The sequence below is a fragment of the Ranitomeya variabilis genome, chromosome 2 (assembly GCF_051348905.1).
Source record: "Ranitomeya variabilis isolate aRanVar5 chromosome 2, aRanVar5.hap1, whole genome shotgun sequence".
Classification (NCBI taxonomy): Eukaryota; Metazoa; Chordata; class Amphibia; order Anura; family Dendrobatidae; genus Ranitomeya; species Ranitomeya variabilis.
Genome location: NC_135233.1, coordinates 310,270,920 through 310,295,982, shown reverse-complemented (window position 1 = coordinate 310,295,982; position 25,063 = coordinate 310,270,920). Strand labels below are relative to the sequence as shown.

The window sequence follows — 25,063 nt, the reverse complement described above, 5'->3', positions numbered from 1 at the left end:
CGGCAGAAGACCCCTGTATTAGTTTGGAATGTATTACCACTAGTTTTCTTCTTTAGATTGCAAGGACATATGGTCGGCTTTTCCTCAACTCTACACGGTTACTGTTTTCTCAAATATTGTAAACCACTCCACTTTAAACCCATAACAATGCAGCCCTTTCTTGTGTTTTTTTGCATTTTCATATATTTTTCCCCCTTTTCTAAGAGTCAATACTTTTTTATTTTTCCGTCTACATAGCTATATGAGGGGTTTTTTTTTACCCTAGCTGTAGTTTTGAATGACATCATTCACTTTTTCAAATACTATACCGAAAAGCAGAGAATAAAGTAAAAAAAAAAAATATAGAAAAGGGAGAGGTTTGGTAACACATACAAAGAAAAAAACTCCTGCAATTTTACTTTTGTTGGATTTTATTTTTATAGCGTTCAATATGTGGTAAAAATGACCTGGCAACTAAATTCTGCAAGTCAGTATGATTAGAGAGATATCAAAACTCATACTACACATTTTTTTTTTACTATTTTAGCGTCTTAAAAAATGCGTCTTACCGCATGGTTAAATACCGTAATTGTTTATTTTAGACTGAGCAGACAGGAGGCAAAATATGCTTATTTTTCATCTCATTTTTCGATGGAAAATATTTTTACAAGCCAATTCCATTTTTCACTTTTTTATTTTTTTAGTTCCCCATTCCCCAAAGGGATTTCAACTTGCGATCATTGATCAGTTGTACTATACACAATATTTGAGTATTGCAGTATACAGAGCATACTGTCTCCCATGAAGTCCAGGAGAGGCAGGTGCTGGCTGTATAACACAGCTGGCACCAGCCCTGTATGGTGAGGGCTCAACTTCTGAGCCCGCATAATACGCCCCGAGCAGCTCCATGATTGTCATGGAGTGTGAACAGTTAGAAATGACTGACCATAGAATTGATGCAATTTCACCTAATGAGCATGGTACGTGATAATTAAGGATTACTACTGAATGCTACTGGCTGGGTGCCCGTGGCCAAGAGCATATACATGCACAACCCCTTTGAATAAGTTGGCATGGACAGGAGATTTAGGTTAACAGTTGAAGAAACAAGGTTTAGAAGGTTTGGGTTTGACATTCCTAAAATTTTCTCTAATGTTGCTGCCTCTGCAAAAATAATAGACTGAGCTGCATAGACTCATTAATGGGGGGGAATGGGTAATTTTTCTGCATGCCAAATGATCATAACAAACATCCTTCTTACCAGGATCTGCCCTGCTTTCCTATGACACATGCATTAATGCAGAAAAGCAAACAGCCATAAATCACCTGCAATGTGCTCAACATACAATCCAGCCAAGCTCAGAGTTTGTTATGCAAGAGAAGTTAGTATAGTAGCAGAGACCTGATAAAATGGAGATTACAGAACAAGAAGTGACTGGAGGCAAAGAAGGAAGTCTCACCTTTGTTTCCACCACCCTTGGGTTTATCTTTATCTCTGATAGTGGAGCCTAGGTCATGGAAATGTCAATTGTATATGCTTCACAGGAATGAGCACAACACAAAGCATGAACCCTCACCTTCATATAGAATACATTTGATGCAGGAGCAGAATATACAACTTTAATTTGTAGCTCTGTGTTAATTTCTTGCATTGTCTTTGCTTTTAAAAATGTCTGGTTTTCAACCTAGTGACTTATTATAAACTAGTATCCAATAAATGTCCTTAAAGAGTAACCAAACTTTTAATTTTTGATCATTCTTTGCAAACTTATGAATCATTGTAATATACTCCATTAGCTTATTTTGCTGCTTCTTCTCCCAAACTCCATGTGAAAATGCTGTTTTAACCGCCTTGTTAATGCACTTATAGAAGCTGATTTAAGCTGCAGCTGTACCAAGAATCCATATTCCAATGTGGGCTCCTCCGACCTTCTCCCCCAAGCTCACACACTAATTTACAAAACACTCTTACTATCTGAGCATGGGGGAGGACAGAAGCTCACATTGGAGACGGACTCTTGGTACAGCTGCAGTTCAAGTCAGCTTCTTTAAGTGCATGAGTAAGGCAGTTACAGCAGCGCTTTCAGCATGAAGTTGGGGCAGAATGAATTAGACACCGGTCGCCAGCCATCTGCAGCGTTTCATAGGAAATGTACTTTTCTTCCCACTTTACTAACCGTGACGGACAGGTCTTTCACTATGTACACACAACTTGAGTTGGGTGGGGAGAAGCTGACCAGGGACCTCATCCGATTACGGTAGTCACCAAAGCTACACTGAAATGCTGCAATGTTTCAGAATATAAATACCTGGCTGTAGTTGTGCATCCAGTGTCTGACCTATGCTGCCCCTGGTTCAGACAGCATGAACAGAAGCATAATGTTCTCTCCATGTGGGGTACTACTCTACGTAGCCCCTCAAACATTCTTGTTTCAAGTGAAAAAGCAGAAACTGATTTAATACAGCAAATGTGAGGTTTCAAATCTAAGTGATCAGTTTCAGTATTAATCATTATGATTTGAAATGTCACATTGAATTGATGTAAAAAAAGAAAAAAAATTGATGAAGAAACACTTTGATTGCCGAAGATCACATGTGGAAAATCTTTTTGAAGACACACAAAAAGGAAGCTGACTTAATGCTAAGTGCATCTTTAAAAATCCATAAAAGAGAAGATTTAATCACCAGACTTTTCAACAGTACCAATAGTTGGACTCCCAAAGTGATCCTCTCAGGGGAGGCAAAATAACCCCAATCTGGTGTTGATTTATCCAAAATATTATTGTTATCAAACATGGACAAATCCTTTTCTTTATGGTATTATTGGGCAAACTATTATAAAATAATATCACATAAGCATCACTTCATTTCACCTATAAAACATTCACCCTGAAGCTGGTTTCCATGAATAAAACAACTGGTAACATGTAGAGGTAATCCCAAGAGAAAACCCACCTCCCTACAAGAATAGTCATTGGAAGTGAAAAACCCCTTAAGAACAGGCAGCAATACTTCAAAAATAAATATCCCTTTACTCACCCTTTGCCCCAAAAGTCCCCAGCTAGTCTTGTGTTTATCTTACCTGCAGACATCAATTAGCTCATGTGACCAGTGCAACCAATCACTGGCCTCAGTGGGGTATACCGCTGAGGCCAGTGACAGGCTGCAGTGGTCACATGAGCTGTATTGGACTTCACCACTAGAGCCAATGTAAATAGATGACCCCATGGGAGGCATGGCGCTGGAGTTCTGAGGAGTATTAGGGTAAGTATATGTCACATATTTTATTGGTACTGCTGCCAGTCATCCTGGACAACCCCTTCTAGTAGATCATCAGGGTTATTAGACATGATAGAACTGACCTATAACATAATTTGGTCATTATGGTCTTGTACCAGCCCATAACTTACCTCCTTTATTTGGGTCATTTTTGGGATCTAAGGCGTCTTCCAAGGAGAAATCATGAGGGCCTTTGAAATTTAGCCAAAAAAAAAAAAAACTCAGATAAAAATAATTTAAATCATATTGCAACAGCACAAAATCATCTTAAAAAAACAGGAAAGGCAATCTCTGGCGGCAAAACAAAGGCATGCATAGATCCCAAAGGCAGCTACTCCCATCTCTGTCTTTGATGACCAAAACAGGAATAATTGCAACTAAGTCTCAGCAACCAAAACTGATGAGTCCAGCTGCTCTGTATGTCAGCGTGTGTGCACATGTCTAACGTTTCCAGTATGGAAAAACACTGCATAAAATACTGAATTTTTTGGACTACAAGACGCACTTTTTTCCCAAATATTTTTTGGGAAAATGGGGGTGTGTTTTATAGTCCGAATGTATTTACTAGGAGGGTGGTGGTACTTACTAGGAGGGCTTGGAAGACGGGGTGTTCGGTGGTCCGAAGCTGCAGGGCAATGATCTGACTCCCATCTCAGGCTGGTGCAGCAGGTTCGGCGGTGCTCGGTGGTGATCCGCCATTTTATGAAAGCCTGGAGCCCCCGCACTTCTACTGCTGCAATGAGGTGGCCTCTGGAGGGGGTGTATGTGCAGTTAGAGATCTCGGCAATGAGTTCTCTTGCCAAGATCTCAATCTGCACGTGTCGCCTCTGGTGGCCATTTTCCTGGTGGCCACCGCTTGCAGCAATGGATGTGCGGGGTTTCGAGCTTTCATAAAATGTTGGCAGAGCCCCCGCACCACCAAACCTCCCACATCAGCCTGGGATGGGATTCAGATGATCACCGGACCACCAAACATCTCCTGTGACCACGCTCCACCAGCGCTGACGATCCCCCCCCCCCCCATGGTAAGCTGAATTCGGACTGCAAGAAGGACCCCCACTTGACGCATTACCTTTTTTCACAATTTTCCTACTGAAAATTTGGAGTGCCTCTTATGGTCCGGTTCGTCTTATAGTGCCATGAAAATGCTGTGTGAGTTTTTACTTGTGATCTCTTTCCCATTTATTTGAATGGATAAAAAACACTGAAAGAATTGACTTACTTAAGATTTTGGAGGAAAAAAAAAACAAGCTCTGATGGCTCAAATCGGCAAAGAAAAAAAAAAAAAAGCAGCGTGTGCATGATATTTCAGAACTCTCATTCACTTTGCTGGTACTATAAAACACTGTGGAAAAAAATTGCACAGAAACGTGCGTGTGAACCAGCCCCTAATGCCTTTAGAAATTAATGGGATATGGAAAACGGGTAGCAAACTGACCTATGCGGTTTTGGCAACTTGAGACTTGAAAGGCAGAAATGGGAATAACTCTGTAAAGAACAGTGAGCGGAAGCCAGCAATTTGGGCAGGGCTGGTAATCTATCCAACAGGTATGAGGGGGTCTCATTAATGCAAGCACAAGCATCAATCATATATAAGAAAATACAAAGCCATAAAAAGCGTAAACAAGACTGTTAATGTCACTCATCACTCAGTGTTGAGATTTACAGTTTTCCCCAATCACAGTAATAATACTTTGTACTCCTAGACAGTGCTCATGTAAAACCCACATATAGGCATTAGTTCATTAATGATGCCAGCTAGTGATTGTACAGTAATCGTATGCCATTATTTTATGAACAAAATTCTCAAGTGCCCAACAATTCTGCAACACTGTTTTTTTATTATTTTTCTACACATTTTTTTTTTTCAAGTGAATGTAGCTGAGCTACAGATCCTGACACAGCTGGATGCTCGGGAGCGCTGCAGGAAAAACGTAGACGAGGATGCAGAGCTGAATCAATCCCCTTTATTCTTAGGATTAACGGTTTCCATCTTTTCTAAGACATTGGATGAAAGTCAGCTGAAAAGTCACATTTCAACCATAAAACCGTTCATTTCAACTAATGACGATTATGTACGTTTGTTCTTTTTTGCCGCTTGAGCAGGTTTGGATCTTTTCAGCAAATGATAAATACTGACTGTATCGGCCATGTTGGATACATATTTTGACAGATGTTGCAGATTTTTTTTTCAATAAATAATGGTTTGTGAGCCTCTTTTATTTAATGACATGGGTGACTTTAGGTATGTGTGTATCTTTGGGATTGTACAGGATTTGATTTCTTAAAAAAACAGCGACATATCTGTATATGTTGTGTTGTGGCAATGCAGATCAGACCCATTATTTCAGTGCAGTTGAGCTACAATACTAGACAACACATGGACAGGTACAGCGCGGTTTTGGTTAAAACCAGATACGTTTTTTTTCTAACCCCTATAATTAATAACCAGCAAAGGCTATGCAGACAGCTGCAGGCTGATATTAATAGCCTAGGAAGGGACCATAGATATTGCCCCCCAGGCTAAAAACATCAGCTCTCAGCCGCCCCAGAAAAGGTGCATCTATAACATGCGTCAAATCTGGCACTTAGCCTCCCTCTTCCCACTTGCCCTGTAGCTGTGGCAAGTGGGGTTCATATTTGTGGGATTGATGTCACCTTTATATTGTCAGATGACATCAAGCCCATGGCTTAGCAATGGAGAGGTGTCTATAAGACACCTCTCATTACTAATCCTAAAATTACATGGTAAATAAAGACACAGCCAGAATAAAGTCCTTTATTTGAAATAATCACACAGACTCCTTTAATAATCTTAATTAAACCATACTTACTGAACACCTAATCCACCGACACCCTCGTATCCTGCAACAAAAATAAAATAATAAACCACAAATATTCCTCACCCATCTGCCGAGAAGGTAATCCATAATGTCAATGACAGCCGGCGATACACTGATAGGAGGTAATCCCTCCCTCAGTGTATTACCGAGCTGCAGTGAGAGCGAGAGTGAGCTGATGAACTCCGGTGATCTCCCTTATGGCATCACCGCTGCATGGGAATGTTCTCACACAGCGGTGCCGTATGACCGGATCTCTCACGGCAGAGCAGTGATATACTGCGGGAGGGATTACCTCCTGTCAGTGTATCGCCGGCAGCCAGGTAGAGCGGTCACATCTCCTGATGTGACTGTTCTACACGTGAGATCACCGTGGGACAATCTTGATTACCTGGACTACGGCGGAAAGGCGAGTATAGATTGCTCTATTATTTTATTAAAAAAAACTTAATTTTTATGTGAATATGTATGTAATTTAACTCTTTTTTTTTTTTTAAACTGTGAGCACAGACACCGGATACTACTCTCCCATCAGACATAGCCTGATGGGAGCAGTAGTCTCATCAGCCTGCGCCTACTTTTTTTACCGCAGGTCACTGCTGCGGGTCACAGTCAGCTGCACAATTACGCTGACATCTGCCAGCATGATCCCACAGCGCTGTAGACGACAGTACAGGCGGTAGCGTTACCATGGGTGACAGTCACAGCTGCGGGGTAACACTGACATCTGCTGGCATGATCCCGCAGCGCTATGACCAACAGTACCGGTGGTAGCATTACCGCGGGTGACAGTCACAGCTGCAGGGTCACGCTGACATGTGACAGCATGACCCCGCAGCGCTCTGACCGGCAGCTCCTGTCATTGCACGCACTGAGCAGTGTGTGCAATGACAGGGGAAAATAAAGCCTACAGCATACACTGTGGGCTATAACAAAATGGCCGTGATCTCCTCCCAGAGCTGTGACCTGGACAGCCCAGGAGGGTGTGCCCAGGTCACAGCTGAGAGGCAGGAGGAGCGGCCTCATTGCACAATGCCATTGGCTCTTATGCCCATGGCTGCCGTAAGTGAGGTGTGCAAGTGTAGTTCCCAGACACACACGCCCCCACTAGTCAAAATGGCAGCCCCAGTGGCACACATAAATGTCAATGAATACAAAATTAAATTAACTACTACCAATAGTTTTTTATTAAAAATAATTGAATTGTATAATCAATAATTATTAATACAAAAATTAAAATCATGGCACCTTCCCTTTAAAGGCCATCATCAAAAAATGACCTACTGTTTACATCAGGTTTTTGTGTTACATTTTTATTTTTTTAGCAATTTTTTTTATTTTATTTTTTTTTACATATTTCTATCTTAATTATAAAATAAAAAAAAATTAAATCTTGCAATTTTCACTTTGGCCACAGGAACTTTTTTTGGACTCTAACTTCCTGTTTCATGAAACTACACATGTACATACTCGCAATGAACAGTCATCGAACTTACAGTGGATGAAATAAGTGTGGAATACATCACCAATTTTCTAAGTAAATAGGTTTCTAACAGGGCTATTAACATGAAATTGTCACCAGATGTTGGTGACAACCCCCCAAACCACAAAGGCAAAGAAATCAAACCATAGATGACCATTAATTAAGTTAAGTTATGTGAAATAATGAGAAATGACACAGGGAAAAAGTATTGAACACGCTTGCTGAAATAAAATTATTACTTAGCACAAAAGCCACTGTTGGTGATAACTACTTCAACAAGCCTCCGGTATGGAAAAACTAGTAGTATGCATTGCTCAGGTGTGATTTTGACCCATTCTTCCACACACTCTTCAAATCCTGAAAGTTCTGTGGGCTCCATATTTAAACTCTGAGCTTTGGGTCCTTCCATAAATTTTCTATTGGATTCAGATCAGGTGATTAACTGGGCCATTCTATATTATTTAACAGCTTTCAGCTCAATCTCGAGCCAAGGTGACATGATGGATGAACGAACGCCATGTAGGAAGATCAAGCTTGTGCAAGCCTAGGTAGGTCCAACAAGGTCTTTGCCACTGTTATCTTGATTGTATCAAACCCCTGGCTTGCTGGTCTTCCTCTTCTCCTTCCTTCTATTCCTCCCAATGAACATGATATCCTTCTCCAGTGATTGCTCTCTTCGTATGATGTGTCAAAAGTAGGCAAGTCATAGCTTGGTGATCAGTGTTTCGAGTGATATGTGTGGCTTGGTTTGTTCCAAAATTGATTTGGTTTATTCTTCTTGCCATCTATGGCACTGATAACATCCTTTTCCAGCAGCACATTTCGATGGCATTGATTCTTCTTCTGTCTTGTTTCTTTATTGTCCAGGTTTCGCATCCAAATATTACTACAGAAAACACCAGCGTATGTCTTTGTCACCAGTGAAATTTTCCACGATTTGAAGACCTTGTCCAGTGATTTAATTGTTGATTTGCCCATAGCTATTCTCCTATTGACTTCCGGTGTCATTGATCCGACTAGGTTGAAGTCCTTTACAACTTCCAGTTGTCTTGTATTAACGTAGGAGTTCCATGTTTGAGTTTTCCATCTTGACGCTCCATAATAAGTCCTTCATTCCATCTGTGTTTGTTTCTATCAATGTTGTAGTCTGCATACTTAAGATTGTTGATGATTCGTCCAGCAATTTTGATTCCTTCTTTTCCAGCAAATCCATCCTTCCTGAAAATAGCTTCTGCAAATAAATTGAAGAGAAATAGTAACAGGATGCAGTCTTGTCTGACACCTCACTCTACTTTGAACCATGCAGTGCTGCTGTGCTCTGTTTGGACTGTTGCTTCTTGGTCGATGTAAAAGTTCCTAATGCAGCTGATCAGATGGTTCGTCATACCCATATCCTTCATGGTAACGCAAAGTTTCTGGTGATCAACACAGTCGAAGGCTTTGCTGTAGTCGAAGAAGCAAAAATACATCTCCTTATTGTATTCTTTTCCTTTATCCATATAATATTAGTAATTACAGGTGCTTCTCACAAAATTAGAATATCCAAAAATGTATTTCAGTTCTTCAATACAAAAAGTGAAACAGACCGGACATTCAGCGTCTGCTACTTTCACACCCCCTCCTCACCTCACCCCCCTATCTGTCGAGTCCCGCAAGGTTCAGTCCTAGGACCTCTGTTCTTCTCCATTTACACCTTCGGCCTTGGACAGCTCATAGAATCTCACAGCTTTCAGTATCACCTCTATGCTGATGTCACACAGATCTAGATCTCTGGAACAGATATCACCTCCCTACTAACCAGAATCCCACAATGTCTGTTTGCTGTTTCATCCTTCTTCTCCGCTAGATTTCTAAAACTTAACCCCTTAATCCCATATGACGTACTATCCCGTCGAGGTGACCTGGGACTTAATTCCCAGTGACGGGATAGTACGTCATATGCAATCGCGGCCGGGTCACAGCTGACTATCGCAGCTGACATCACGGACCACTCCTGGAACATTAACCCCCGAAATGCTGCGATCATGTTCCGGGGGCATAGGGAAGCATCGCGCAGGGAGGGGGCTCCCTGCGTGCTTTTCTGAGACCCTCGGTACAAGGCGATGTGCTCACCTTGTACCGAGCGTCTCCACCCTGCAGGACCCGGATCCAAAATGGCCGCGTGGCTACTTCCGGGTCCTGCAGGGAGGTGGCTTACAAGCGCCTGCTCAGAGCAGGCGCTGGTAAGCCTGCAGCCCTGCTTGTCAGATCGCTGATCTGACACAGTGCTGTGTAAAATGAATTTGCTCTCCTTGTAGTTGTATCGAGATAACTATCACTGACTGCATTGTGCTTCAAGACCATGCCAACCAATCTTAGGTTGAAAATTAAAAAAAGAGGACACTGTTTCTTCCATCATTGCCAGAATAGTAGACCCGACATTTATTTGATTGGAAACATTCGGATCGATTGCATCTTAGCTTGCTAATTCCAAGTAAATCAAGCCCTGTCCAATTCAGCTTTGTTGATGTCGATTATGCCTTAGTTTATGGTTTGCACATTCCTAGCAGCAATTCTATCAGCTTTATTTTCTTCCTCTGAAACCAATTGAGAGTTTCCTTGGATGTGTTTGGGATCAGTGTCTTGCTGAAATGTCCACCCTCCTTTCATCTTCGTTATTCTGGTAGATTGCAGATTTTTTTTTAAAGAATGTCTGGGTAATTCTGTCCATTCATCCTACTTTAAACCATATGAAGTTTGCCAGTGCCATATGCTGAAAAACAGCCCCACTCCTAGATGTTCCCACCTTAAAACTTCACTGTTGGTATGGTGTTTGGGGGATGATATGCAGTGCCTTTTGGCCTCCAAAGAGTTCAATTTTGGTCTCATCGACCAGACTATATTCTCCCTATTTCATAGGCTTATCAAAATGTTGTTGAAAAAACTTTAAACATGCTTGAATATGCTTTTTGTTCTGCAATGGAGTCTTGCGTGGTGAGCACGCATACAGGCCATGGAGGTTGAGTACATTATTTCTTGTTTTGTTTGAAACAATTGCACCTGCTGATTCCTGGTCGTTCTGTAGCTCTCCACAGGCAGTCCTTGGATCTTGGACAACTCTTCTGATAATTCTTTTCACTCCTCAGTCAAAGTTTGCGGGGAGCAACTGGTCGTGGCCTGTTTATGGGGAAATTATGTTCTTTCCACTTCCAGATTTTGGCCCCAACAGTGTTCAGTAGAACCTTCAGTACTTTAGAATTTCTTCTCTAACCAATGCCATCTATTATTGCTATGTTATGCAACAATAAGGTAGTGAAGGTCTTGAGACAGCTCAGTAGTTTTACCCATCATGAGATGTTTCTTGTGTGGCACCTTGGTAATGAGACACCTTTTTATAAGCTATCAGTTGAACCAGCTGATGTTATGTTCCACTAAGTGGCAGGATTGCTTTCTAATTACTAAGCTCGTATCGTGGCTTGCCATAGCTTTTTGCACCGCTCTTTCATCATTTGTTCAATACTTTATTATTTCTCATTATTACATATGACTTAATTTATGTACATCTATGGTTTGATCTCTTTGCTTGTGTGGATTGGATGGGGCGTTACCAACATCTGGTGAAAATTTCATGTCAATATCACCTTTAGAAATATATTTACTTAGAAAATTGGGGATCTGTTCAACACTTATAACACCCGCTGTATGTGCTGATGAGTGTGTGCAAAGGTTGTTGCGAAGGGAGCGGGAGTTAGGACATTGCCTATTGTGATTGGTAGATCCTGCATCAGATGCATATAGAGGTGTATCTTATTATAATTCTGCTACCATTCATAATGAAACTGCTGGAAGTACTTACTGGAAGGATAGAAAGTATCAGTCTAAAAAAGCCCCATTAGGAAGTGTGAAAATTGCAAGATTACAATTTATTTATTTTTTTAAATATGCATAGTAGTATATGAAACAAGCCCACAATAAAGAGATTACATTGGTCTGCAATGGAAAAATTGTTTGAAAAGTAATAAGTGAATTTTTCTATACTCTGAACTCTGTGAAAAAACTGTACGTGATGGCACTTTTTTCATTTTTTTTTTACTAACACTGACTCCATAGGCTTTTTATTGCACCATAACTTGACCCCTTTGCATGACTTTTGATGGATGAGTTTGACATCATTAGATTTGTTAGAATTTAATGGACGCTGTACTGTGATTGGCTGGTGTGGGAAGAGAACATTTTCTTAACCCGGCTTCCCAAAGAGTTTATCTCAACGGTGTAAGAAATAAAAGCAGCAATGTGATTGGTTGTTATGGGCAATAAAAACAGATTTTTTTTAAAGTCACAGTTCATAAGGCCCCTTTCACACATCAGTTTTTTTTCCACACATCAGTCGCAATCCGTCGAATTTTGAAAAACTGATGCCGCCGGATCCGTTTTTTCCCTCATAGACTTGTATTAGCGACGGATTGCCTCACGTTTCATCCGTCGTTCGCCGGATCCGTCGAAAATTGTTTGTCCAGCGGCCGGAGGAGACAACGGACAAAGTAACGTTTTTTTGTGTACGTCTAAAAAACGAACAGCGACGGATCCGTCGCTGTCCGTCGTTTGCTCGAATGGAAGCCTATGGGCGCCGAATCCGTCAAATGACGGAATCCGTCGCTGGATTCCATTTTTTTAACCATTCAAGACGCAGCCCTTTTTCGTTTTTGCGTTTTCGTTTTTTGCTCCCCTCCTTCCCAGAGCTATAACTTTTTTATTTTTCCGTCAATATGGCCATGTGAGGGCTTATTTTTTGTGGGACGAGTTGTACTTTTGAACGACACCATTGGTTTTACCATATCTTGTACTAGAAAACGGGAAAAAAATTCCAAGTGTGGTGAAATTGCAAAAAAAAGTGCAATCCCACACTGTTTTTTTGTTTGCTTTTTTGCTAGGTTCACTAAATGCTAAAACTGACCTGCCATTGTGATTCTCCAGGTCATTACAAGTTCATAGACACCAAACATGTCTAGGTTATTTTTTATCTAAGTGGTGAAAGAAAATTCTAAACTTTGCTTAAAAAAAAAAAAAAAAAAAAATTGTGCCATTTTCCGATACCCGTAGCGTCTCCATTTTTCGGGATCTCGGGTTGGGTGAGGGCTTATTTTTTGCATGCCAAGCTGACGTTATTAATGATACCACTTTTGTGCAGATACGTTCTTTTGATCGCCCATTACTGCATTTTAATGCAATGTCGCTGTGACCAAAAAAACATAATTCTGGAGTTTCTAATTTTTTTCTCGCTACGCTGTTTAGCGATCAGGTTAATGCTTTTTTTATTATTGATAGATCGGGCGATTCTGAACACGGCGATACCAAATATGTGTATGTTTGATTTTTTTTTTATGTTTTATTTTGGATGGGGCGAAAGGGGGGTGATTTAAACTTCCGGCTGCGCGGCCGGAAGCGGTAGTTAAATGCTGCTGTCAGCGTTTGACAGCGGCATTTAACTGGTTAATAGAGGCAGGTGGATCGCGATTCCACCTGCCGCTATTGCGCGCACATGTCAGCTGTACAAAACAGCTGACATGTCGTGACTTTGATGTGGGCTCACCGCCAGAGCCCACATCAAAGGGGGAGACACAACATGCGCCGTACTAGAACAGCGCATGTCGTGAAGGGGTTAAACTGAGCATACTCCAATTTTTTTTTAGGATCCAATTAGCCAGATCCGCTAGTCGGATCTGGTGAAAAAACGGATCCGTCACATCATTTTTTCACAATCTGCGACGGATCCGTCGAGCCAACGGATTGTGACTGACGGCAAAAAACTGATGTGTGAAAGGGGCCTAACAATGTGGTGGTGTCCATATCAACCAATCAGAGCACAGTTTTCATTTTTACCTCAGCGGTATACAAAAAACTGAAAGATGGATTGTGATTGGTTGCTGTGGGGAGCAAGGGCAGATTTTCTTTTAGACAGAGTTAATAAGAGTGTGGCGGTGTGCTTATCAAGATTCCTCTCAGTATTTAGTGGTTGTGGTGGATTATGCTTCAAGGGGGTGTCGTAATTCACCCGACAACTTTTATTATATTTGTTGGTTGTTTTGTAGTGAAGAAACAACGTAGGACCAGTACAGACTTTGTTAGAAAAGTGTATTAGGAGTACTTTGGGTGATCAGGACTAGATTCCACATGTAGTGTGTAGTTTGTGTAGACGAACTACGACAGTGGTCTAAAGGGAAGACAGAGAGCTTTTGTTTTGGTGTGTCTATGATCTGGAGTGAACCACAAAATCATAGTATGACTGCTTTTTTTTCTTTTTACATTAATGCAATTCAATCTTAAAAATAAGAAGCAAATTATATACCCGGCCCTCCCGTCAGTGATTTGTCCATGAATACCTATCCCTTCACCTCAGGAGAAACTTTAAGATACACCTGATTCAGAACATGAACAGCAGGATTCTGACGAAGACTTTCAAGCTAGTCTCCAATGAGCCACAGCTTTTTCCATAGCTTGAATTAAAGGATTTAGTCAGGGACTTGGACTTTCCTAAACATTCTGCACAACTTGAAGGCGCTACACTAGACTAAAGGAAAATAACCTGATAGCCCCTGGCACCTATTTTTCATAGTACAAAAGCAGAGAAAAGAAATTCCTTCTATACTTTTCTCAAGATGGTGCTGTAGTGTATTGCAGTGATGTTCCTGGGCTCATGGAAAAATTTAACCGATTACAAAGTGAGCGAGTAGAGATTCTTTACTGATTCACCCCAAAAAAATTCTGAAAACTGTGCTACTGCACAATGGCAGCAAGTATACTTTATTGTCTGTAGGGTGTTAAATGCCGGGATAGGACTCATCGCTGGAGCAAAAAAAGTTGGCCAATGAGAACATCTTTGCAACCTGGACTCAAGAGCATAGTTGCAGAAAGTTTAGTTTATCCCACTAAAGATCTCCTGTCATCAATCCACATTAAAAGGGTTGTCAACTACTAGGACAACTCGTTCTTGATCTAAATTGTTTGGCCCCAATAAAATAAAAAAAAGCTTATATGTACCTCACCGTTCTAGCGGTGTTGGCACTCACAGTACCGGGGCTATGGTGTGGTTGAATGACACGTGTTGCCCGGCATCCAGTCAGCGCCGTCCTCGCCTTCATACGAATTGAACATGAAGCGGAAGTCCGGGCTGCCGCTGCACTCCGACTTCCTTTTCATGTTCAATTCGACAGAAGGTGGGGAGGGACAGTGACACCAGCGCTGATTGGGTGCCGGGCATCACATCTCATACAACCACACCAGAGCCCAGAGAGCCAACACAATTGGAACGGCGCCAGCACGGGAGGCAAGTATAAGCTTTTTTTTATTTTAGCAGGGCCAAACATTTAGATCAAGAAGGTGTTGTCATATTAGTGTACAACCCCTTTACGCTTGGACTGATGAAGCAGTTTGTGAAAGCTCTACTGAAAGAAGGAGAGAGAAGTGCCTGTGTACCATGTTTCAAGGACTGTCCGAAGCAATACTGAGGGAAAAATTATTGTGGGTCCGGATATGTGAAAACTCATGAAGCACAACGTGTTCAAAACAAAAATGAAAGCGGTTGAGAAAAAGGCTTGTGATTCTTTTAAAGAAGTAGTGAAGAAATTTCTAGGTAACAACAAAGATCCAAAATGTAAGTCCATCATGGAGAACATGTTGAAACATTTCAAGCCCTTCAATGAATTTGAAGTTACATTTTATACATTCCCATTTGGCCCACTTTCCTGAAAACCTTGGTGCCGTTAGCGAACAGCAAGAAGAAAGATTTCATTAGGATATCAAGAATAAGGAACGACAACACCAAGATAGATGGAACGTGAAAAGAATGGGGGACCACTGCTGGATGCTTCACAGAGAAGATCCGCAGGCCTTCTATAAGAGAAAGGGTATCAAAAGAAGCTTATAATAGAAAAGGAAAAGGAGAATAATTAATTTCCAATAAAGTTGCAGAATGAATGTTCAATAAATTTTTAAACATAATATTGCAAATATTTGTGGCTACAATAAAGATTTTTCTTGTTCATATTGCCTGTATGTAATTTCACATGTGTTTTGTGCAAAATCCATATGTGATGGTTAAAAATATAAGTATGAAAAAAAAAGGAGGAATGCTGGCACCATCAATGAACTCTCCCTTCTGGGCAGTGGACAGGTAGGAAAAAAAAAAAGACTCAACACAACATCAGGAACAGTCTTGACAGCTTTCCTTTCAGCCTTGCAACCCTATGTTTTAAGTTTATCAAACAAAGAAGATGTTTTTAAAGGGAACCTGTCACCCCCAAAATCGACGATGAGCTAAGCCGTCTAGCATCAGGGGCTTATCTACAGCATTCTGGAATTCTGTAGATAAGCCCCCGATGTATCCTGAAAGATGAGAAAAAGAGGTTAGATTATACTCACCCAGGGGCGGTCCGGGTCCCACCAGCATGTTGAGGGCAGAGCAAAGTACTGCAGTACGCAGGCACCGGGAAAGGTCAGAGAGGCATGGCGCCTGCGCATTGCAGTACTTTGCTCTGCCCTCAACAGGGCAGACAAAGTATGCCTGCGCTGGAACCGCAGCGTGAAGACAAGAAGAGGACATCATCTGATGAAGATAGGAGGCGCCGGACCGGACTGCGACGCCCATCGGATCGGACTGCCCACCCAGGTGAGTATAATATAACCTCTTTTTCTCATCTTTCAGGATACATTGGGGGCTTATCTACAGCATTCCACAATGCTGTAGATAAGCCCCTGATGCTGGTGGGCTTAGCTCATAGTCAATTTTGGGGGTGACAGGTTCCCTTTAAGGACGGTGAGCACAATTATTCCTTCTTTCTCTATGTGAAGCCTTAAAAACAGAAGTTTGTTTGTTTTTGTTTTTTTAAAGGGAAACTGTCAGCAGATTTTGCAGCTATAAGATGCGGCCACTGCCTTTCAGGGCTTATCTACAGCATTCTATAATGCTGTAGATAAGCCCCCGGTCCAACCTGCAAGTGAAGAAAAGTCATAGTTACTCACCGATAACGGTGTTTCTCGGAGCCCATGACAGCACTACGGAGAGAGGGGATCCGCCCTTCAGGGACAGGAAACCTACAGATACATAAGGGCGGTACCTCTCCCTCGCATCAGTTGGTTTACAGAGCATCGGAGGACCTCCAGGTTAGTTTACAACAGAGAAAATACCACATTATAACATTTCTTAACAGAAAAGGAACCCCGTGCCTAAATTGTAATATATGAACTATATAAATCATATGTGATTAAAGGTGCTCACCGCACTCGTGATGGGAGGGAAATAAGCGAGTGCTGTCATGGGCTCCGAGAAACACCGTTATCGGTGAGTAACTATGACTTTCTCGGTCCCCCATGACAGCACTACGGAGAGAATTGCAGAGATTAAGCTTAGGGAGGGACCACCGCCTCAAGAACCCTTCGACCGAAGGTCAGGTCAGACACAGAGGCTAGATTTAATCTATAGTGCCTAAAAAAGGTCGACGGTGATGACCAGGTGGCCGCCTTACAGATCTGTTCTATTGATACCTCTGACCTCTCAGCCCATGAGGTAGCTACTGCTCTTGTGGAATGCGCTCTTATACCGTCCGGGATCGCATTCCCCGTGGATGAATATGCCAACGCTATTGCCTCTTTTATCCACCTTGCCAAGGTACCCTTGGATGCCCGGAATCCTTTTCTGGGACCCTGAAAACAGACAAAGAGAGAGCCTTCCTTCCTATACTCCCTAGTGGAATCTAGGTATTGGACTAGACATCTTCTGACGTCTAGGTTATGGAAGTTCTGCTCTTTCTCATTTCTAGGGTTCGGGCAGAAGGACGGCAGGGATATTTCCTGTGACCTATGGAATTTTGTTGCCACTTTTGGCAAATAGGCCGGGTCAGGTTTTAGAGTGACTCTATCATCCATGATTTTTGTGAAAGGGGGGTTAGAGGACAGGGCTTGAATGTCGCTTATCCTGCGTGCCGATGTTAAGGCTACTAGAAGAATGGTTTTTAGTGACAGTATTTTTATGGGAATCACATCTATGGGTTCGAATGGTGGACCAGATAATGCTGAAAGGACTAAGTTTAGGTCCCATGAGGGCATCTTTTGGGTAACTACAGGTTTTGATCTTGTTACCGCTTTAACGAATCTTATTATCCACGGGTTGGCTGCTATATTCTGGTTATAGAGAGCACCCAGGGCTGCTATCTGCACCTTAAGGGTACTAACCGCTAATCCTTGTTCCAGCCCTTTTTGTAGGAACTCAAGTATCTTATTAATTGAAGGTCCCTCCTGGATTTTGACTTTAGATACAGACAAGAATTTTTTCCATGTTTTGCCATAAATTTTGGTAGTAATAGGTTTTCTACATTTTAATAATGTTGTAACCAAGTTGTCTGAAAAACCTCTTTTTATTAATAGTTCCCGCTCAAAAGCCAGGCTGTCAAATGCAAGTTCGTCTCCTGTGGGTGGAGGATCGGTCCTTGCTGTAACAGGTCTGGCAAATTCGGAAGAACCCATGGGTCTGAGACTGATAGCATCCTTAGCCAGGAAAACCATGTCCTTTTTGGCCAGAATGGGGCAATAAGGATCATCTTTGTTTTGTCCTCTCTGACCTTGCGGATGACCGCCGGAATTAGGATGGTTGGTGGAAAGGCGTAAGTTAGTTTGTGTGTCCAAGGAATGAGAAAAGCATCCAGAGCCTGGGGATTCCCTTCTGGGTTTAGAGAACAAAATTTGTTTACTTTTTTGTTTTTGTGATTGGCGAACAGATCTATTGTTGGGGTTCCCCACATTCTCGTGATCTGGTTGTAAACGGACTGATTTAGGGACCATTCGCCTTGTCTCAACTGAGTTCGACTCAGGTAGTCTGCTTTCTCGTTTTTTGACCCTTGAATATGTAGTGCGGAAAGGGAGAGTAGATTCGTTTCCGCCAGGCGGAGAATTTTGGCGGAGGAATTCATCAGTAACTGAGACCTTGTTCCCCCCTGGTGATTGATATAGGCTACTGTCACTATATTGTCCGAGAAAATTCGGACATGATGTCCTCGAATGTAGGGAAGAAATGATAGGAGAGCCTGATACACTGCCCAGAGTTCTTTTTGATTCGAGGATGCTGATAGTTCCTGAATTGACCAGTTGCCCTGAGTCACTCTGTTTCCCATGTGGGCTCCCCACCCCCTGGGACTTGCATCGGTTGTTATTACCCGGGATATTTCGGGTACCCAGGGAATCCCTCTTGAAATATTCTGGCTCTTTCCCCACCAGAGAAGGGAATGAATAACAGAGGAATTTAGAGTGACCCTGCTTTCCAGATTGTTTTTTAATATTACCTGCCATTCTAGTATGTGCCACTGAAGCTCTCTTGTGTGGAATTGTGCGAAGGGTATCGCCGGCAGGCATGAGGAAAGGGACCCCAATAGGGACATTGCCCTCCTTAGAGTCATGGAGGGGTTTTGCAGCGTTTGTGCTATCATGGCTAGTATTTTGTCCTTTTTGGGGCCCGGGAGCCGGCACTCTTGAACCCGGGAATCTAACGTCAGCCCTAGGAACTCCTGTACCTGAGAGGGTTCCAACTTCGACTTTTTTATATTTATGAGCCAACCCAAGTTCGTTAGAATAGTCATTACTCGGTCTCTCTGTTCTCTGCAACTTTGAGCCGAGTCGCTGGCAATAAGAAAATCGTCCAGGTAGGGAACTATGATAATGTTTTGTTCCCTTATGTGGGCCATCATCTCCGCTACTATTTTTGTGAATATCCGCGGAGCTATAGAAATCCCAAACGGAAGGGCCCTGTACTGGAAGTTTCTTATTTTCCCTTTTATGGACACCGCCATCCTGAGAAACTTTTGAGAAAGCTCGTGGATGGGCACATGATAATATGCGTCGGTTAGATCTATCACAACCATGTAGCAATTTGGAAAGAGAATCTTTATTGTGGATTTTATTGTCTCCATTTTGAATTTGTGATTTCTTACGTAGTTGTTTAAGTTCCTTAAATTTATAATTGTCCGAAAGGACCCGTCGGGTTTCGGTACCAGAAAGAGAGGGGAGAAAAACCCGTCCCCCATTTCCTGAGGAGAAATCTCCCGAATTACAGCTTTTTGTAGAAGGGAGATAATCTCTTTTTCTAGTGCCGCTTGCTCTATCGTCGAAGACCTCATTTTTGTCACAACATAATTTCGAGGAGGGAGGGAAAGGAAATCTATTTTTAGACCAGATTGTATGAGTCTTAGAATCCAGGTGTTGTTGGAAATTTTCTTCCAAGCAGGAAGAAATGTGGTGAGCCTTCCCCCCACCGCAGGGAGAATGTCATTTGGCGGGTTTTTTATCACGGGAGGTGTTGCCAAAGAGGTAGCCTCTATCTCGTCTTCTACCTTCTTCCCACTTATTTTGGTCTCTAGGTGGTCTTCGACGAAAAAATTTTCTACTCCGAAAGGACTGTTTAAATGGGGTTGGTCCCAGATTTGGAAACCCCTTCTTTTTGTCACCCGCTTTCTGGAGGATGTCATCCAGGGTTTCCCCAAATAAGAAGTTTCCCTCGCAAGGTATAGAACACAGCTTCAACTTTGTTTGGAGATCCCCTGGCCAGCTTTTAAGCCAAAGGGTCCTTCTGGCCGCGTTGGAGAGGGCAGCGGCTTTGGATGTTAGACGCACTGAGTCCGCTGAGGAGTCTGCTAGGAAAGCTGCTGCAGCTCTAATTGCAGGGATTGAGTCTAATAATTTATTCCTGGGTGATCCGTCCTTGATCTGGCTTTCCAACTGGTCAACCCATACCATTAAAGACCTGGAGGTGCAGGTTGCCGCGACTGCAGGTCTCAGGCTACCCCCAGCCGATTCCCAAGCCCCTTTGAGAAAGGTATCTGCTTTTTTGTCTAAGGGGTCTTTGAGGGTACCCATATCCTCAAATGGGAGCGCGAATTTTTTTGAAGCTTTGGCTACTGCCACGTCCAATTTGGGTGCCTTGTCCCAAGAAGTGGACGCTTCATCATCGAAGGGATATTTTCTTTTCAGCGAGGGTACTGAAGAATTTTTTCTGTCTGGTTTCTCCCATTCTTTTTTGATTAGAGTCTGGACATTGGAGTTTAACGGAAAAGCTCTCCGCTTTTTTTGTGTCAGACCTCCAAACATGATGTCTTGAGCCGTTTTATCAGGCCTGGGATCCTCAACCCCCATGGTGGCCCTGACGACTTTAACTAAAGCGTCCACTTCCTCTAATGGGAAACAGTGACGGCCCGAATCTTCATCAGAGGAAGATAGGGAGGATTTGGAATCATCAGAGTCCGCGTCCTCAGATGAGGATCGGACAGAGTGAGCATATACCGTCTCCTTCGCCTTTTCCTTCCCTTTTTTGGAGGATAACAGGGCATTCTGAACTTCTGATCTAATTATATTTTTAAGTTCAGAGGCAAAGTCAGGGGTTTCTTCACACAATAGATGCTGGATACAGGATTTACAAAGCTTTTTTCCCCAAGTTACCGGCAAAGCTTTGTTACATGTGGGGCAGACTCTATTTTTCTTTTTCTCCAGGCTCTTCTTACCCTAGTAAGGGAGAAGAGGGAGCCCTATTATAGGAGTGTATACTTTCACGAAGATCACTCACCATTCAGATGTGAAGGCAGGTACCGGTTCTGGAAGAGGGCCGGGATCTGGTAGTGGAGTCTCCTGAGGAGGGGAGTTAGTCCTTGCAGCAGATCTGCTGCGCTGTGTGGATCGACTGCTTGATCCACTTCTTCTGGAGCTCTTTGGGTCATTTTTCTTATGCTGCTGCTGCCTGGCTGGCAGCTGCTGGGAATCGCTGTCCTCCATAATGAAAGGGAGATAGTGCGACAACTAAGTGTGCACCATCTCCCTTTTTGAATCCGGCGCTCCCCCGGCGTTCTTCCTCATTTCCGGTCCTGCGCACATCCCCGGGAGAGGAGATATTACCGCGCATGCGCGCGGGGACGACCCGGAAGTTGATGCCGCATTTCCGGAGCGGCGGCCATCTTTCTTCACCCAGAAGCTCCGGGTGACCAGCGCCCCTTTGTCCATCGGAGTCCGGCGGCGGCCTCTCCCCCGCACACCCTGGAGAACCCCTCGGTCCCAGCGGTGGCGGCTTCGGGTGCCGGACACGCCGCGGCAGGAGCCTCCTCGCTGCCGGAACTCGGCTGCCCGGTCCCGGTCCTTGGATACGACGTCTTCTTTGCAGGTACTGCCGAAGAGAGGTTCCCCGTCAGGGACAGGAAACCAACTGATGCGAGGGAGAGGTACCGCCCTTATGTATCTGTAGGTTTCCTGTCCCTGAAGGGCGGATCCCCTCTCTCCGTAGTGCTGTCATGGGGGACCGAGAAAATACGTTATATTATATTATACTCACCCGGGGGTGGGGTCCGGTCCAATGGGTGTCGCAGGTCCGGACCTCTCTGACCTTTCCCAGCATCTGCGCACTGCAGTACTTTACTCTGCCCTCAACAGAGCAGAGAAGTACGACTGCGCAGGAGCGAGATACCAGGGAGCGATGAAGTAGGAGGGCAGCGTTGCAAGAAGATGGGAGGCGTCGGACTCGGACCTGCGACACCCATCGGACCGGACCGCCCCCGGGTGAGTATAATGTTACATATTTTTCTTCACTTACAGGTTGGACCGGGGGCTTATCTACATCATTATAGAATGCTGTAGATAAGCACTAAAAGGCAGTGGCCGCATCTTATAGCGGCAAAATCTGCTGCAGGTTTCCTTTAAATCAGGGCATAAGAAAACCTAAATTCTCAAACCCAAAATTTGCATACCTGTGTTATCTGTTACAAGATTTTTTATTTTTTTTTTAACAGAAGATTCCTTTCCTTTAAGGCTGGGACTTCATGGTGACTTTGGCCACGACACAGATCACAAGGCCAAAAGTCACGCTGTTTGCAGCTGCTACTTCCAACTTTTACACTTTTTTATCGCAGTCCCTTGTGGGTAGAAATAGGCCCTATTCACTTACATTATGCTGCGATGTAATAGTGACAACGCAATCTTGTGTTGCAGCCAAAGTCATCAAAAAAAAAAAGTTCTACTACCTGGTTGTTTTCGTGGCTTAACGGTTGATGCACGTGGCTTCTTAGTTGTGATAAATACATCTAGAAATGACATATTATAAAATATTATACATTAGACTTGAAATGTTCACTTGATTCTTACAAAAAAATATTTTTTTTTAAGGAAAGACAGTACAAATTGTGGCTTTTAATCCTCTTCTTCTGCGCTTTACCTTGTCATCTCTAAACACAGGAGGAATGAATATCTTAATCTTTTCAGTAACCACTTCCCTCCTTGACTCATCAATCTGCATTGAATAGGTTATCAAAAAAAAAAATCCCAAACTTTTTCATGCTGCTAATGTAGATCATACACCTTACAAAGCAGGCAGCCTCATTAAATAATTGAAAAGTCAGCAATGACCCCACCCCAAATATATGCTCGGCCAGGCATGCATGGGTTTGCAAATAGGATAGGCAATTAATTCACGGCCATAACTCTGGGCATGCCTTATTTCCTATGCAAGCATATGATTGAAGTTAAAATCCAACATGCATAATCCTTCTTTCAGTGGTCAGATGAGCGCCACATGGTGGGACGTTTCGGCTGACATTCACCTACTGTGTATGGCCGCCTTAAAAGGAATTTCAGCTTTGTTATTAAGGTTACAAATGGGAAATCATCTCCATAAAAAGGGGGGGACAAACATTTACAACCCTCCCCAACAGCTTGCTCCAAAGCTGCCGCTCCAATGGTCTCCACCAGACTAGAAGCGATGACATCACAACTACTGGTGACAGAACTGCTGGAGCCACTGATTGACTGCAGGGCCAGATGAATACTGGTCAGATATTCAATACTTCCAGGCAGGCTGAACCAACAAGATGGCAGCGCTGGAGCAGGGGGTGGATGTTGATGGTAAGTATGTTTTTCGGTTTCCTCTAATCGGGAAGGCATCCCTCTGGTGGGAACCTAATGGAGAACCCCTTTAACATATAAGCACTTGCGCACATCATACAGCTTTTAGAGTTACCTGGCTTCTTTGTTGGACGTTTAGGGACAACTTTGGGAGGTTTTGTGGCATCAATGGAGTCTGACAAGTCGATATCATCTGCATAAGAAAATGAAAAGATCAGATTTATCAGTTATTTCGGTCCATTAAATGTGTTCATGGATCGCACATCGCCAGATCACCCCTACATCAGTACTGTTGGAAATGTACTAGCTCTCATGTCGCATTACATGTAGGTTTCCTTGTAATGAGACTTACGCTTAGTGTGACATTTTTCTTGGGCTTACTCTGCAGAACATGGAAACAGATCCACGACAGATCATCTTCTCTCAGCTGCCGGCCAGTTTACATTCTGGGCACGCCGTGTGGAGCCTCTAGCCCAAGATCCTGGCTCTGACTATTATATACATCATCCAAACCTCAATAATGTATGGAAATGGGAGGCTGTGCGAACCCCACTAACGGAGCAGAGTGTTGGAAGGTATTTTTGGGTGTTACTTTCTATGTCATTATTCATGACCAATGCAGCATGGTTAAATCTTTTTATATATGCGCCCAATATAACTTGTGGACATACTCATTTCATTCATCAGAGGCCACACTTACTGATATAATATACTGTACACCACATTCCAAATTATTATGGAAATTGTGTTACAGTGACAAAGATGAAATGTTTCCTTTTTTAACCCCTGGAGCTTTTTTCATGTTTTCATTTTCGTTTTTCGCTCCCCTTCTTTCCAGAGCCATAACTTTATTTTTCCGTCAATATGGCCATGTGAGGGCTTATTTTTTTGCCATGTCGTGTAATAGAAAACTGGAAAAAAATTCCAAGTGCGATGAAATTGCAAAAAAAAATGCAATCCCACACTTGTTTATTTGTTTGGCTTTTTTCCTAGGTTCACGAAATGCTAAAACTGATCTGCCATTATGATTCTCCAGGTCATTACAGGTTCATAGAAACCAAACATGTCTAGGTTCTCTTTTATCTAAGTGGTAAAAAAAACATTCCAAAAAAAATAAAACATTGCGTAATTTTCCAATACTGGAAGAGTCTCCATTTTTCGTGATGTCGGGTTGGGTGAGAGTTTATTTTTTGCATGCTGAGCTGACGTTTTTAATGATACCACTTTTCTGCAGATATGTTCTTTTGATCGCCCATTATTGCATTTTAATGCAATGTGGCGGAGACCAACAAAACTTAAATTTTGGCATTATGATTTTTTTTTTGCTACGCCACTTAGCGATCAGGTTAATCCTTTTTTTTATTTTTTATTGATAGATCGAGCGATTCTGAATGCGGCGATATGTGTAGGTGTGATTTTCTTTTTGTATTATTTTGATTGGGGCAAAAGGGGGGTGATTTGAACTTTTATATATATATTTTTTTTTCATATTTTTAAACACATTCTTTTTTTCAGGTTTGGCATGCTTCAATAGCCTCCATCAGAGGCCAGAAGCCGGCATAGCTCGATCACCTCTACATAGAGG

At 42.7% G+C, this 25,063-nt stretch overlaps 2 protein-coding genes and 1 long non-coding RNA gene across 7 annotated transcripts in view; 1 reads left to right on the top strand and 2 right to left on the bottom strand.

The window, feature by feature from the left end:
* The window catches only part of CD99L2 (CD99 molecule like 2), a 144,963-nt gene that overhangs the window by 20,059 nt on the left and 99,841 nt on the right, over positions 1-25,063 (bottom strand). Inside the window, exons 6-9 of one of the 4 annotated variants that reach the window (XM_077285220.1) lie at positions 23,594-23,671; positions 22,602-22,661; positions 3,390-3,449; positions 1,440-1,487 (exon numbers count right to left, since the gene is read on the bottom strand). In XM_077285220.1, coding sequence (XP_077141335.1) covers positions 1,440-1,487; positions 3,390-3,449; positions 22,602-22,661; positions 23,594-23,671 — 246 coding nt within the window. The remainder of the gene's footprint in view (positions 1-1,439; positions 1,488-3,389; positions 3,450-22,601; positions 22,662-23,593; positions 23,672-25,063) is intronic. The other 3 variants (XM_077285222.1, XM_077285221.1, XM_077285223.1) reach the window with 3 other exon arrangements.
* LOC143805677 (uncharacterized) lies at positions 16,565-21,567 on the bottom strand. 2 transcript variants are annotated; one of them, XM_077285216.1, is made up of 2 exons: positions 21,184-21,562; positions 16,565-21,099 (listed from the first exon to the last, which is right to left on the bottom strand). In XM_077285216.1, exon 2 carries the CDS (start codon positions 18,958-18,960, stop codon positions 16,963-16,965), a length of 1,998 nt encoding a protein of 665 aa, XP_077141331.1. In that variant the 5' UTR covers positions 18,961-21,099; positions 21,184-21,562; the 3' UTR covers positions 16,565-16,962. The 2 variants fall into 2 exon arrangements, with proteins under 2 accessions (XP_077141331.1, XP_077141332.1); XM_077285217.1 differs by having other exon boundaries at positions 18,751-21,099; positions 21,184-21,567.
* LOC143805681 (uncharacterized) overlaps positions 22,714-25,063 on the top strand; it is a 47,905-nt gene continuing 45,555 nt past the window's right edge. The window contains exons 1-2 of the long non-coding RNA XR_013221303.1: positions 22,714-23,478; positions 23,867-24,053. This is a non-coding gene — a long non-coding RNA (uncharacterized LOC143805681). The remainder of the gene's footprint in view (positions 23,479-23,866; positions 24,054-25,063) is intronic.